The following is a 14,227-nucleotide window of genomic DNA, read 5'->3' on the forward strand; positions in this document are numbered from 1 at the left end:
TCTGCTTTCACTATGCATTCCCATAATAAATTTAATGGAGTTTGGTCTTGTATGCTTTAGAATATATTTCTGCAATAACAAAATGTAAATAGACTTTCTCAGACACATGCTTTAATATTTATTATTTAGTATAAGGATACAGGAGAGAGCGATATATCACAGCTCTTCATAGAATGCAAGAAGTTTTATTTGAATAACTTACAAACATATCTAGGGTGACCCTGAAATAATCTCCAGCTTTACTGCCCAATTTATAGGCTGCAAAATGGTGTGTGTTTTTTTCAATCCATAAGGAGTGGAAATTGCTTGCACTGGCATGCAGGAAATGAGTTTTCCCATGACAAATTTCTCCCTATTTGCCAGGGAGCTGGCCACTCCTTTCTCTCCTACACCCCAACATTTTGTGCTCAAAGTTCTCAATAAAATTCTTAGCTCAGCATTAAAAATATATTACAGGCACTCCCCCCTTTACATGTGTTCACATATATGCACAGCACTGGGAGATGATAGAAGAGCAGGGGGAAATAGGCATTTAAAGGCTTTTTAGAGGGTGCTCCCCACTTTACACAATTTCACTTATGCAAGCAGAACTATCCATATTCACCTCAAATTTTATTGTAGGCAAAATGCAGTTCTAGTTTTGAGTTTTTTGTTGTTACACTCAACAGCATCAGAACGTTACGACAGATACTGCCTCTAATGGTTACAATGGATATAACATTAAATTGGGACAAAAATGCATAGAAGCAAAATTCCATCATTCTCATTGAAAAATTTGAATAATATTGTGTATTGGCAATAAGTAATATGAAATTGAAATATGGAATAGACGGGAGGTTGGGTCTTTAGTGTTAAGACCAATATATGTTTTATTATTTTATAAGAAAATTATGTGTCTATGGTTATTCTTTGTGTAATTTGGTATTTGTGTTTTTTTTCTTGTTGTATCAATAAAAATCTTTTCTTAAAAAAAACAAAAAAATAATAATAAATTGAATAATAAATTACAAAGCAGAATCCACACCCACTTTTTGAATGCTAACTTTTTAAGCTCAGAATTTGAATACTTTAGAGTTTTTTTGTTTTTGGCAGGCTAGAAATTTTTAACTGTCAAACACTAATTAGCATTGCATGCTATCACAGGCTGTCCAATACTAAATAGCACTGTGTGTGATCAAAAGCTTTATAAAGAATATTGTTACATATCAACTGCCAAATGTTGAATACACCTGCATGCCAACCATGATAAAAACCTGCCAAATATGACAGTTGAAAACTACTGATATATCTTCCATGGATCCCCAGGTTCTTTAGTAGCTCAGGGAATACTCTATTAAATAATGGATCAAAGACTACTAGGCTTCCTCTACAAATACACAGCCACAAGGGAATACTAGGTGTTATGTCCGATACTCCCTGAAAGAATCTTCTGTAGCATACAGGGGCTTGGATGGCAGAAATGTAGACTCCTTTCTGAAGGCGCAAGTTTGGAAGCCTCCCATAATCTATCAGCTATCTATACTGTCAAATGCTAAATATATTTGTGTGCCAATTATTAAAACACCACAAAATGTCAGCTGTCATATAAATATTGAAATAAAAAATAATTGGGCACCACAGGCAATGCCTATTCAGAGAATACGCAAGAAACCGAGCATTTGAATATCTGAAAATGGACATTTGAGAGTCTAAAACAAATTTTAGCTCTTTGCATCTATAAGACATAAATTCACATGTTTCAGAATGTATTGGGACCAACATATACTCCTGAAAATGAATTTTTGAAAAATTATGTTGGCCAAGATAATAAATTAACAAGAGTAAGAAAAATATTTCTTTAATAATATTCAGATACCATTTGCCATTAATAAATACTATTGAGGTAGTTTATAGGGATAAAAATATGAAAACACATTAGCACAAAGCAATACAATAAAAACACTGCTAAATGCCAACAATATAGGGTAATTAGGTCAGTGCTAAAGGTCAGCAAAAACCTAAGCAATCAGGTGAGTTTTAAGAAACAGTCAGCCAGTATCTTCCAAATCACAGTGAGGAGGTTATTCCAGAGTGGACAGACCTATAACATTACTTTACTTTGTCCCTATTTATAATAGAAAACTCTGTCATGCCATTTCCCATTTGTTCCACTTTTAATCATTAGGGGTATGTGAGACAGACTATTGCAGTGGTTTTCAACCAGTGTGCCGTGGCTCCCTGGGGTGCCTTGAATGATGGTCAGGGGTGCAGGAGGCAACACTGGTCTCTGTCCCTCTTTCCTTCCCTCCCTAATCTGATGCACTCTCATGTCTCTGCCTCCCAAAGGCTTGCATAGCTGTTTGTTGCAGCAGTCCCAGCTACAAGCTCTGGAGGCAAGTGGTGCCTCTGGGGCTAGCCAGGGGCTACTGGTTGCCAGGAGCTGAGTAAGCAAGCAAGCAAGCAAGTGGGTAAGGAAGCCTGGCCAGTTAGTCTGCCAGCCCTTGCTGTTTGGAAAAGACAGACAAGTGGAAGGCTGGGCAGGCAGGCACCGCACTGGCTTTTCTTGTGCTTGCTGTGTGCAAGGCCTGCCTGGGAGCTGAGTGTCCAGCACCAAAGGGGAGCCTTTTCACCATGCAGGCCTGGCAGTGCCCACTGCTGCCTCCCAAGGTGAGTAAGGTGCTGGCCTCACATTCACCTTTGGCCAGTCTCTGGGGGCTGGGGCATCCTCTTCCTAGGCCCTGAGGGGTGGCATGAGGAGGCACCTCTCTTTGGAGTGGGGCTGGTGTCTCAGAGACCAGGAGTGATGGTGGCGGCTGCCCAGAGTACTCCCAAGGAAAGGGAAGAGGAACCTGAGGGAACACTTCACAAGGGAGGGTGTTCAAAAGCGGGTGAGGGGCTGCTGGCTCTGCAGGCAAGGGTGATAGAACTGGGCTTTTGAGGCTCAGGGAGCATTTCCCCACAGGGGAGCAGTAGAAATGTAGTTGGCCAAGGGAGCCATGGACTCAAAAAGGTTGAAAACCTCTGGACTATGGAGTTATCATCCTGGAGACCCTTGGCCAATCATGGCAGGGGAGGAGAGACAGCTAGGCAGGAGAAAACCTAACCATTTAACTGGCAGTCAGGGCCCAGCTACGGAAGTAGCTAGGTGTACTTAGGAGTTTGTCAGGCAGGATAAACCTCTTTAATTTTCCCAGGTGGAGGAAAAGGATGTAGAATGGGGCTACAGGTGTTTTGTAGAAGGAGTAAAAAGCAGAAAGCCATTCTAGGAAGAAATTGTTTTAATAGAAACAGTTCTATTGTGGAGAATTAGAAGTTCTTTTTTAAACCTGAAACAAGTGTTTCTGAAATAAAGTAAGTGCTGTGCCTTTACTAGTAAAACGGTCAAGCTTTATCCCTCTTTGAATGTTTGCTAATAAGCATAGTTGCCATTTTCATTGTGCCCCCGCTTTAAAATATATCTAGTTCAGGGAACAAGTTGTCAAATGAAGCCTACTATCAACAGTCCTTGCTGTGGGTTTATATTATATGCCACCACATATAGAGAACCCTGAATTATTGGTTGTTGTTGAGAGGGGAGGCCAGGGTTAAATCACCCCAGACTCAGTCATGTTGCTCCGTTCCCATCTTCATGTGTCACATGAGGGAATGTGTCACAGAATGAGACAGTGGAAGTAAACTAATCACATTTAAATCTCCCATTGAAAGCCAAGTGATTTAAAAATATTTCACCTTAACTGTATTGTGACATCACTGTTATTAGAAATTACAAATCAAGATTGTTGGTATAATTTACTTGAATGCTTAAAACATAGTTTTATACATTTTAGTACAAAGTTCAGAATAATAATATACTTTTGGAAGCTATTTTGTATGTACCGATTTTATGCTTAATAAAGCATCTATTCAGCTGAAAGACCACTCGTTTCACATTCTTTCTGTTCTACAAAGTACAAAGATGGTTGCTTACGAAGCATTTCGTACGGGGTCAGTTCTGTGGAACCAAAGCACGTCTTTTTATCATTAGCTTGTTAACACTTTGATATAGATATTTTGACGAATGTCTACTCAGATAGCCCTGTGTGAAATTACCTAGGGGGACAACTTGAGTCTTCCACTACAGGGTTATTAATATTAATAAATGTTTTACGTAAAGTGCATGACCTTGCATATCTCCCGCTCTCAAGTGAATTCTCTAATAATAGTATCCCCAAAAATTCAACTCATATCTCGGTTATGCGATACTGATGTTTATTTCACACATGAATGACCAGATTCTCAAGCAGCATGAAGGTGCCTTCACATTTTTGATTCGGATGCCAAAGAAGTGAAAATGCCTACTCATCTCTTCAGGTGTGCATGCAAGTATTTAATCTACTGAAATATGTTAACAAAAACATGGTTGAAAATTCAAGGTCAAAATAAAACAGCAATGATTTGGCTAGAAGTTACATACACACACACACACACACACACACACACACACACTGACGACGACGACTACTATTACTACAGTGGTACCTCCATTTACGAACTTAATTCGGTCCGTTCTTAACTCGAAACCGTTCTTAACCTGAGGTGTGCTTTTGTTAAAGGGGCCTCCTGGTGCCGCCGCCGCCGCACAACTTTTGCTCACATCCCAGGGCAAAGTTCGCTACCCGGAACACCTACTTCTGGAGCTCGTTACCTGAAGCGTTTGTAAGGAGGATGGTACGTAACCCAAGGTTCCACTGTACTGTGCTACTAATTAAGGGTACCAAGAAACCCAAATTTACTAGTGAAACCAGGAACATCTTTCACATCTCTTCTTTGTGTTGAAGTTTATTGTAGCACAAATTATTTACTTGATTTATTTATTTAATTTATCGGGGCATTAAGAACAGGTTATTAAGACTTTCCATATCAAAGAAAAACAAGCAAAGAAATAAAAAAGACTCAAAGCATATATACCTATATGTTTTGTTGCAGCAAATATAGGAGCAAAACAGGTAGCAAAACAGGTAACTAACAAAATCTCCCTTAAATATACAATTCATAACACATGAACAAATAAGCACTAAGTGAAGCATTCAGGAAAACATCACAGAAGTAATCAACTAGCCAAGCGTAAAGAGGAAGAAAAAATAATTCAATCCGCCTCTAATATCACTCCATAAAGCCACATGGTTTGATGAAGAAAGCCCATCATGCTTACTGACAGACCCATATTTAATAGAACAAAACCATTTCAAATAAAACCTTTTCCCCCTTGAATCCTTTCCTTATTCAACTGACAAGTTATTTTTCATAAATGCCACCAACGAAATCTGAGAATACCACCCCTCCAAGCAAATTAGCTGTTACAAATTTCGAATTTCAGACTACCACCATATGGACCCCAATAAAAACGGAAAACATTAACTCCTGTAAAGTATCTTTTTGTCTCCATCATTGATAATGGACAACAGTGCCATAAGTGGATCTCGTGCCAACATCTCTCCTGTAATCAATTGGAAACCTTATTCCAAACCTTATAAACCCCTGGGCAAGTCCGCCTGATGTGACAAAATGTATCTTGCCCTCCACAGCTTGTCCATTAATCTGGGCTGGTACTGAGGCTCCAATACTTTGGCCACCTCATGAGAAGAGAAGACTCCCTGGAAAAGACCCTGATGTTGGGAAAGATTGAGGGCACAAGGAAAAGGGGATGGCAGAGGACGAAATGGCTGGACAGTGTTCTAGAAGCTACGAACATGAGTTTGAACAAACTGCGGGAGGCAGTGGAAGACAGGAGTGCCTGGCATGCTCTGGTCCATGGGGTCACGAAGAGTCACTGTGACACATAGGAAAATTGGCAAATTACTTGCAGATAGACTCACATGCTGCTCATTGTGGCAGGCTTGTTGGTTCAGCTGAAGTTGCTATGCATACCTTTCTAGTAGCATAGTCAGTCCCTCATGAGTATATCTACCTCATCAACTTGGCAGCCCAGGGGACTCTCATAGGCAGGAGGAGCCAGCAACATGGGGCAGCACTGGTCTCTCGACAGCAGTGTTGCCAGTTGCTGAGATGATGCAAGGTAGTGTGGTGGCAAGTTCACAAGCATACCAGTGGAAGTGCTGGGTTGGTTCTGCCAGTGTACCTGAGCAATCCAAGCCTTGCTGCTGTTCTCCCCTTGCACTAGGACATATATATCTTATTTTATCCTTAATAGTGTTTGGATGTTGGAATAGTGGACTAGGTTAGATATAGCTTTTATATTACTGAATAAAAGCCCTCAGTAGTAACATTTGAAAACGTATCTTAACTCTATTATTTTCACTCTAGTAATTATTTTATTAGTTAATATTTGGCAGCTAGCAAACTGCAAAGAAGCCACACTTAAGATCTGTGGGGGGCTCTTTCTCCTCCCCTTTTAATTAGAGGGTTACCAGTTATTCAACTGATATAAAAGCTATTCTTACAGTACTTTGCATCTCTTTTCTACTCTACATTGGTTCAGGGCCATTAGTTTTCTACTTCCTTTAGAGGAGTTTATATCACGTTAGCCACAAGCTAAATAAAATGGCCTGCAATCAAGCCTTCTGTATTGTCCTGCCTTTGCTCAGAAGCAGCAACATGATCTTTGCCCTTAATAAGCAACTTAATTATTACTCTGCTAAACTGCGTACTTATTAAATACCCCTAATAAAATCTCACACTGTTAATGACTGTGATGTGAGAGGAAAGCAATGAATGATGGCAAATATACAATGCAGCAGAAGAGACTATGAATATTAAGTATCTGCGTGATATATAGAAATTGAAATAATAATATGTCTCTCACACTCATGGACATTTAGATTCTTTTTAAAGATCTTACTGATAAATTTTAAATTGGGATATCTGTTGCAGAACACAGAAAACACATTCTCTGGTGTAAAACAACCTGAAGTTTGCATTATTAAGTCTATAGTGAGAAAAATATCCTAAGTCTGCCATTTTAAGCATGTTGATTTGAACTTAGTGGGGCTCATTTCTAAATAAACATCCATAGCCTCAGACAATTTGCTAATCATATTAATATATTTTCATAATGTCCAACTCCAAGTTTAAATCAACAACAACCAATTTAAATTTTTTTTCTGAAATTGAGTTAATATAAATTTCCATTACTCCTTATCCGATAACCTATGTAAGTAATTCAGCCTATCTACAGAATATTCTTAGAGTAATGATAAACCAATATAAAATAAATTAATACCATAAATGTTTCACTGAGACTACACACCTGCTCCAACAGGTAAGCATATGATTATTGCTTTTACAAAACAATTTTAATATAAAAATGTAACTAACCCATGGAAATGGTGTATGCATGTTTTGAAACTCAAGTAATGTTGGACTATTTTCCTGCAATTCAAGAAAACCTGGGACCATTCAAAATATTGAAATTGCCAGCCAACACATAGCATTTGTAAGATTTGCTAAAAGTGAAAAAGGTCAAAGCAAGAATTAATCATAGATAAAGTCACATACTGGAACAACCAAGTTCAGACTGCATCTACCACAAACTGCAAGAATAAAAGAGCTAATTATAGTCTCATTGGAATCAAAAGCATCTATAAGGGAGAAGCAGATACAAAAGTACCTAACTGGATGCATGGAAAAACAAGTTGGTATCAGGTTACAATTCTTACAGTTTGAAGAACAAGGTGGCCTCTAGAAGAGAGCCAAAGGTGAAAAGATTTACAGTTGTGGCAACACACCAACACATATCTTTAGCTGGAAATGAAAGCATTCAAATCTCTCAAGCGTATGTAATCTGGAAAATACTTTCTAAAAAGCTAATGGTTTTTTTTAAGGCTGCAGGCAATTCAAATCTAATCTAATAGGAAATTAGTTTTACATGTAAAAATAGGAAATTAATTTTACATGGGAAAAGGAAGTATGTGCGGGATTAAATGTGGGTATGTATGAATATTTTTAAGGATTGTACGAAATGTATGTCTGTTTGTATATCTGTAATATGTATGTATAAATGTATCAATGTTGAATTATTCCAGTAAAAATTCTATTTTAATTTTTTTTAAAAATTACATGTAATTGCATGTGAAGCACACCTGTCTGTGGATGTTGTCCCTAAACCAAAGAGATCTTAGAAAATTGCAGAATTTTGGCTTCCTTCAAGTACAGAAAACCTCCTTTACATGCGATGTTATGTATTATTTTAGTTATTCCTAACTTTAAAAAAGAAAACTTTGGCATGTTTAATAAAACAGAGGTGTCTAATTTTACAATTAAAGCATTAAAGTGTAAAAGAAAAAGGTTTGATACTGTAAAGTACAGCTTTTTTAAAAGAATTGTTTTATCCATGATGGTTCAGTATCAAGCCAAAAGGCAGGACATGTGGTTGTAATAAAAAAAATGGTTCAAAAAACACTGTACAGATACATACCTGATGCTTCTTGAACTTTCACCTTCAGACCTGTAAAATAAATTGTAAAAATTAAATTACCAATTTGAATTCCCCAGCAGAAGCTGGTGTCTATCACTATATTTATTCACTAGCACATCTTGACCATATTTATTCACTAGTACATTTTGACCCTGAAGCTGTTACTAATGACAGATGTAAAGCTACCTTCACTACAGTAGCAAGCAAGGGAAAAATAACAATGGTCTTATGTGTGGTCTAGAAAGACCAGTTGGAATGGGATGTACATTTGTAACCAATTAAAACCAATGCAGTGTAGACTGCCAGTATCCACACGACTGAATGAACCTTTAGGCGCTCATCTGAGGAACAAATGAGTGGCTGTTTTTCCTGGAATGCAATATTTCACTTTGATTACAGGGCTGGAGTACCTTTCTGAGCTTCAGAGCCAAATTACCTCATGAGTAACCTTATGGGGACCACATAACAGAAACTGTCAGGTCCAGAGACAAAACGGGCAAGGCAGTAGGTGCTACTCTTCCTTTGTAGAGTAGGTTACAATCTAGCAAAAGGTTTCTGCCGACATCCCTCTCCATCCAGAAAAGAAAGGGAAATCATTGCAGTCCAAGAACACATTTCAGTAAAACAAAAAACACTTGCGGAGGTTGTGGAGCACAGCCAGTGAGGGATGTGGACAAGGGAGAAGGATCACAACTGGGGGAGTGTTCACCCCCCCCTTTTTAGAAAGAACCAATGTGTTCATATGTGTGTGTGTGTATGTGCATGTGTGCGGGGATATGCGTATGGTTTGCCATCACAAATTAGCTTCACAAATACCTGCCACTTGTGCTCTCAATACTGATCATGACTGCAGTGAGGGCAAAGGGTTAAATTCCCTCTGCCTTGCACACCATGGTGCCAATATGCCTTGCCCTCCAAATTAAAGAACAATCTTGCAGGCTGGAGTAAACTATATGCCAAGCATCATGTGTAGTTTGTGTCTGATTTATACTTCCTGCTTCTAGTCCAGAGAATATTATGTGGCCAGAAGCCCACTAAATAAAATTGACCTCTATTATGTGATGCTCACACAACTCCTGACCTTTCATAAAATGCCTTTTGTTGTATTTAGCATTGATCTATCCACATTATATAGTTGTTAGCTAACCGCCCCCCCCCCCCCAATTCCAGACAAAGAATACTAGCAGCACATTATACTATCCACATTTGTTTCCTATTCCAGGTTTTAGTATTAAATGGTGTTTTTAAAAAACACCACACACTGTAGAATCAAATGTAATCAAATGCATTTGGTGCCAATAAAGTCAAAGCTGAAGTAGAGTAGTGTTTTTGGATGGATACAATAAATTCCAAGGAAAAGCCGATATAATGGTATTTCCATCAAAAAAATAAAATAAAAGGGTATTAAATGGCTAGGGTGCAATCCCAAGAAGAAACCCAAAAGACTGACCAGGTTCTGTACATGTGAAGGGAGCTTTTGAGCTTCCTATGTTGCATGTGAATCACAATTTAAAAGTGATGCAGAGGGAGATGAAGGATGCTTTTGGATGCTTCTGAATCACATAATCTCCTTTCCCCTCTTATGTTCATGAGTTTTTGAAAAGACTGTGGAGATTAATGTCATTCACACACACACAAAATTCAATGTTACTAAGTAAAAAGAGAACACTGATGTAGACTTTTGACAGATTCAGGCAAATGATCTTATATATTCTCCACTGGATGCTCATCTTATTCATGAAATATTAAAACTGTATACATTACTAGAGTCACAGGCATGTATCTGTGCCTTCAGACTTTTGAAGATAGGATGATAAACATATATTGATTTTTATTTTTTCGCTGCTACATTTTTTCTTTTCAGAAGTATCAGCCTTTAAAAATGAGATTTGGTAGCAAAATGATATTGCATATAAAGAAAAAATTACGTGGATTTAATTTTTTTAAAAAACAAACGAACAAACAATTTTTAGTCGGCATACTCTTCTGAATATTAGGAGGAAAGTTTGTTCTATTTTTCCTCCTTAGGAAATATACTTAGTATTTCACACCAGTAGCATAAAGCTCCCTTCCCTACTATTGTCTTAGAGTCAACACACACTACAATTCTGATTTGCAATCTTTGACTGCAGAGACTGCTCAAACCAGTTTATTTTATTTCTAAGTTTATATCCTACCCTGCAAAGGACAATGAGGATTCCCAAGGCAATAGGACTGGATGTCACAGCAAACTGTACAAGTGGGAGGAATAGAAATTAAAAATGCAAGCTTGAGGATGGAGAATGCGATATATGAGAGATCAGTTACTGGGATATATATATATATATATATATATATATATATATATATGGTTTTGCTGTAGGTACAAACGATACATTTCTGCACCTCTTCAAAGAATAATGGATTTTGTATCCCTAAGATCATCTTCCTGCCAAATGGCCTTGTGGACTAAATGATAAGCATCTTAAGGGGAAGACTATCTCATAAAATCTCTTTGTGCAGAGCACCATATGTATCAAAAACAAGTGTTTCAAGATGCAATGATACTTTTGAACAATTATTGAAAACCAGACTGTTCTTGAAACACACTGCTATCTAAGCGGCTCTAGGCTGAAAGCCCTATGCATACTACTTTTGATTCCAGTTGATCCTGCTCTAAGGGGAAGTTGGTACATCAAGGCCTGCACCAGAATATTTGGTCCTAGAGCAGAACTAAACATGTTGCTAACATGGTTCTTGCTTGAGTGCAAGATTATTCTTTCACTAACAGATCAAGGCACTAGCAGTGTAGGGGTCTTGAACCATTTGCATCCCTCTGCGATTCTTATCTGAGTTGCCCCTCTGCAGCTGCTATTGGCATAGTGGAAAATATCTCCCATTGAACTGAATAAGAGATGTTTTTCTTTTTTATGCTAATAGCAGGCACAGGAAGCCCAATCTGGATTGGAACCACAGGGGGCAAATACTTAACACCCCCTATCCCAATGCCAGGGTGCCAATCCAGATCAGCCCCTTTCCCCTATGCTGGCTATTTGTGTAAGAAAACTCTTGCACACAAATGGCATAATGTAAACGTTGAGCCTTAGCTCTGTTGAAGTCAATCATCGGCTTGCTCAGAGCTGTCCATGGTCCTGTAGAAACTGCTTCCAACTTAACTCCAGCTATTCTGCATCTCGCTTTCTGAGCAATGCATTTCATGTTCATGGCTGCAGTTTTTAGCTGTTCGTTTCAGTACACACTATTATCTATTTCCTTTCTTCTGGTCAATACTTTCAGAGACATGCTTAGTATTCCTTTGAATAGAGCTTAATGTTCTGGAGTTATTTTTCAGCAACAAAGCCATATGTAACAAAATCAAGTTTACTCAGTTGGACTATAACCAAGTTTACAACATGATATCATATTATGGTTAAAGCAACTATAAAGCTATCATTTTTCTCCTAGCAGGAATTTTAGCCCAATTCAAGATGAGATGTCTCAAACACAGAACGAAAACAGAATAAAAACAATTGTACCCAACTATGAAGCAGACAACCTTGAAACTAAAATTAAAATTGCTTGAAGTCTCTTGAAGAAAGAATGAAGCAAAAAACTGCATATACCATGATCTTCACCCCAAATTGTTCGAGAACAAATAGGAACAGGAACAATTCAATTACAGCTAATTTATCTTCCAGAACATTTACCTTTTCTACAATTTTACATCATAAATAAAATAAACTTCTCTTGATTTTACTACTGCAACTTTCTTATCTCTGGTATTCCATTATCTCATCTCAGCCCTCTCATATCTGTCTAGCATGCTACTGCAAAAAATATTCACCTTATGTCTCTCATGTGACATTCACAGGATCCTTGTCATTCTGCCAAAGCCCTGGCCTTCTGCCCATGATCTTGATTCCCACAGCTCCACCACCTAATGTCCAAAAGTCTCTGCTCCCTTGAATGACACTTTTCTTGCTGCCCCATATGCTTGGAATCCCGTGTTATCTGACAAGCACAATGACAATGCTTGTTCAATAAATATTAACATGGCTATGATTTCACTATAGTCAAGCCTAAGTGTTTTATTTAGCTATTGTTAGGAACTGAATTTAGCATTTAAATAGTGCTCAGTGAGTGGCACTGCCTAAAGCTAATAACTACAGCTGCATTTGTTTCTGACTCAATATATGGATTGCCTAACCAAGCTTTGCCCTCTAGAGGGTCACGCTTAAACATATCTGTAGAGTAGGAAGTAAATCTGATGGCATTATGCAACACTAATTTTGTTGCTAATGTGCAGTAGTTGCTTTCAATCGGAGACTGAACAGGAAGTTGTGGTTTCCTTTTGGCACTTAAATACTAGCATTTGCATTTTCAGAATAATTTAAGATATTACTAATAGCGAATTATTCAATCTATTTAATACTAAGAAGATGCTAAGATCACAATCAAGCAACATAACTTTTTTTCTCCAAATAACAGAATATGCATTTAAGAGTCAGAAATGAAATTTCCTTGGGCAGTGTCCTGTGTACTCAATGGCGTATTCTGGGGTGGGTGGCAATTTTAAACAATATCCCCTTCTCTCTGCAACCACCTGCATCCCCCAATGTGTTCCATATGACTAGCAGCTTCTCACGAACAGTGTGGAAAGTGGCATGAGGTGCTGCAAGAGAAAGGGACTAATGTGCAAATATTCTCTCCATCTACTGGAAGCCTCCATTGAATGAAACCACCTTCTGTGTGGTGTTATCATTTTTACCCTAGATTGCAAGTACGATATGTATTTTTCCTGCTGAAGTCAGAAGAAACTAGACATTGGCTCATCTGTCTTAACACTTTGCTGCATGCCTCCTTTGGGTTTCTTTTAAAATCGTAATATACTAAGAAAAGGAATTATATTCTTGTGTAATCTGCATCAATATGCTTTTGACAGGTTGACAAGGTTCTAGTCCACAGGGTGCTGGTGTTCTAAAATGACCACAACTATGATCAAATAGACTATGATTACCATTGGAAGAGATCTCAGAATTAAAAAAAAAAGGGTGTGTGTGGAAGGCTTTACTTGCACAATGTAGTTTATATGATAGGCAGAAGGGCCCCTTCAAAACGTCCAAACAATTATTAGTTTGCACAATTAAACCACATCATGATCTGCATTGTTTATCTCAAGACTGTCCCAGCAGACAAATAAAAGAATTAAGACTTTAAGAAGTGCGACAAGAACCTTGGATGGGAGCCTTCTATATTTCAATTTGTAGGTTCAATTTATACTCTCAGTCTCAGGTCTGAAAATTTAAAAGGTTCAGACTTAGACATAATGACTTAACTGCATCAATAATCCATAGACAATGGATCCGTAGGTGAAGATTAAACAGCACTTTATAATCCATGCCCCAAATCTCTTAAGTGTCAAAGAGCTTTTAGGCTTAAAACAATCAGTAAATTATTTTGCCAAAAGAAATTACCACAGGGATTACTGAAGTGAAGAGGAACATTTAACATGCAAAACCATAGTATAAACTTAACTATCTGAAATGGAAAATAAGAACGATTGAACACAAAATCTTACTTGAACTTTATAAAAAATATATGCCATAACATATGGAGACACATGGCAAGTGAAAACCAGAAAAAACCCCAATAACCTAAGTAACTATAGCCAATTTAGGGGTGCTGAAAGAGGGGATTAAACACCCTATCAGTCCAGCTGGTTGGTTACTTAAAAAGAAATACTCCTGGGCAGAATATAGAGCTTATTTACTATATGTGGGAGTTTATACACCAACCAACTGAAACAACCAACCAAACAACTAGCTCTGTTGCATGATGCTACATTTGGCTAGCTTG

At 37.9% G+C, this 14,227-nt stretch overlaps 1 protein-coding gene and 1 long non-coding RNA gene across 7 annotated transcripts in view; one reads left to right on the plus strand and one right to left on the minus strand.

Annotated features, from left to right (window-relative positions):
* The window catches only part of IQSEC1 (IQ motif and Sec7 domain ArfGEF 1), a 304,523-nt gene that overhangs the window by 238,061 nt on the left and 52,235 nt on the right, over window positions 1-14,227 (minus strand). For all 6 annotated transcript variants that reach the window (XM_081848828.1, XM_081848827.1, XM_081848826.1 and 3 more), the window contains exon 2: window positions 8,393-8,422. In XM_081848828.1, coding sequence (XP_081704954.1) covers window positions 8,393-8,422 — 30 coding nt within the window. The remainder of the gene's footprint in view (window positions 1-8,392; window positions 8,423-14,227) is intronic.
* Window positions 8,656-12,122, plus strand: LOC309334539. The gene is made up of 2 exons (XR_014153150.1): window positions 8,656-8,896; window positions 11,837-12,122. It is a non-coding gene; the product is annotated as an uncharacterized lncRNA (long non-coding RNA).

Source organism: Podarcis erhardii (assembly GCF_964252035.2).
Source record: "Podarcis erhardii genome assembly, chromosome: 2".
Lineage (NCBI taxonomy): Eukaryota > Metazoa > Chordata > Lepidosauria > Squamata > Lacertidae > Podarcis > Podarcis erhardii.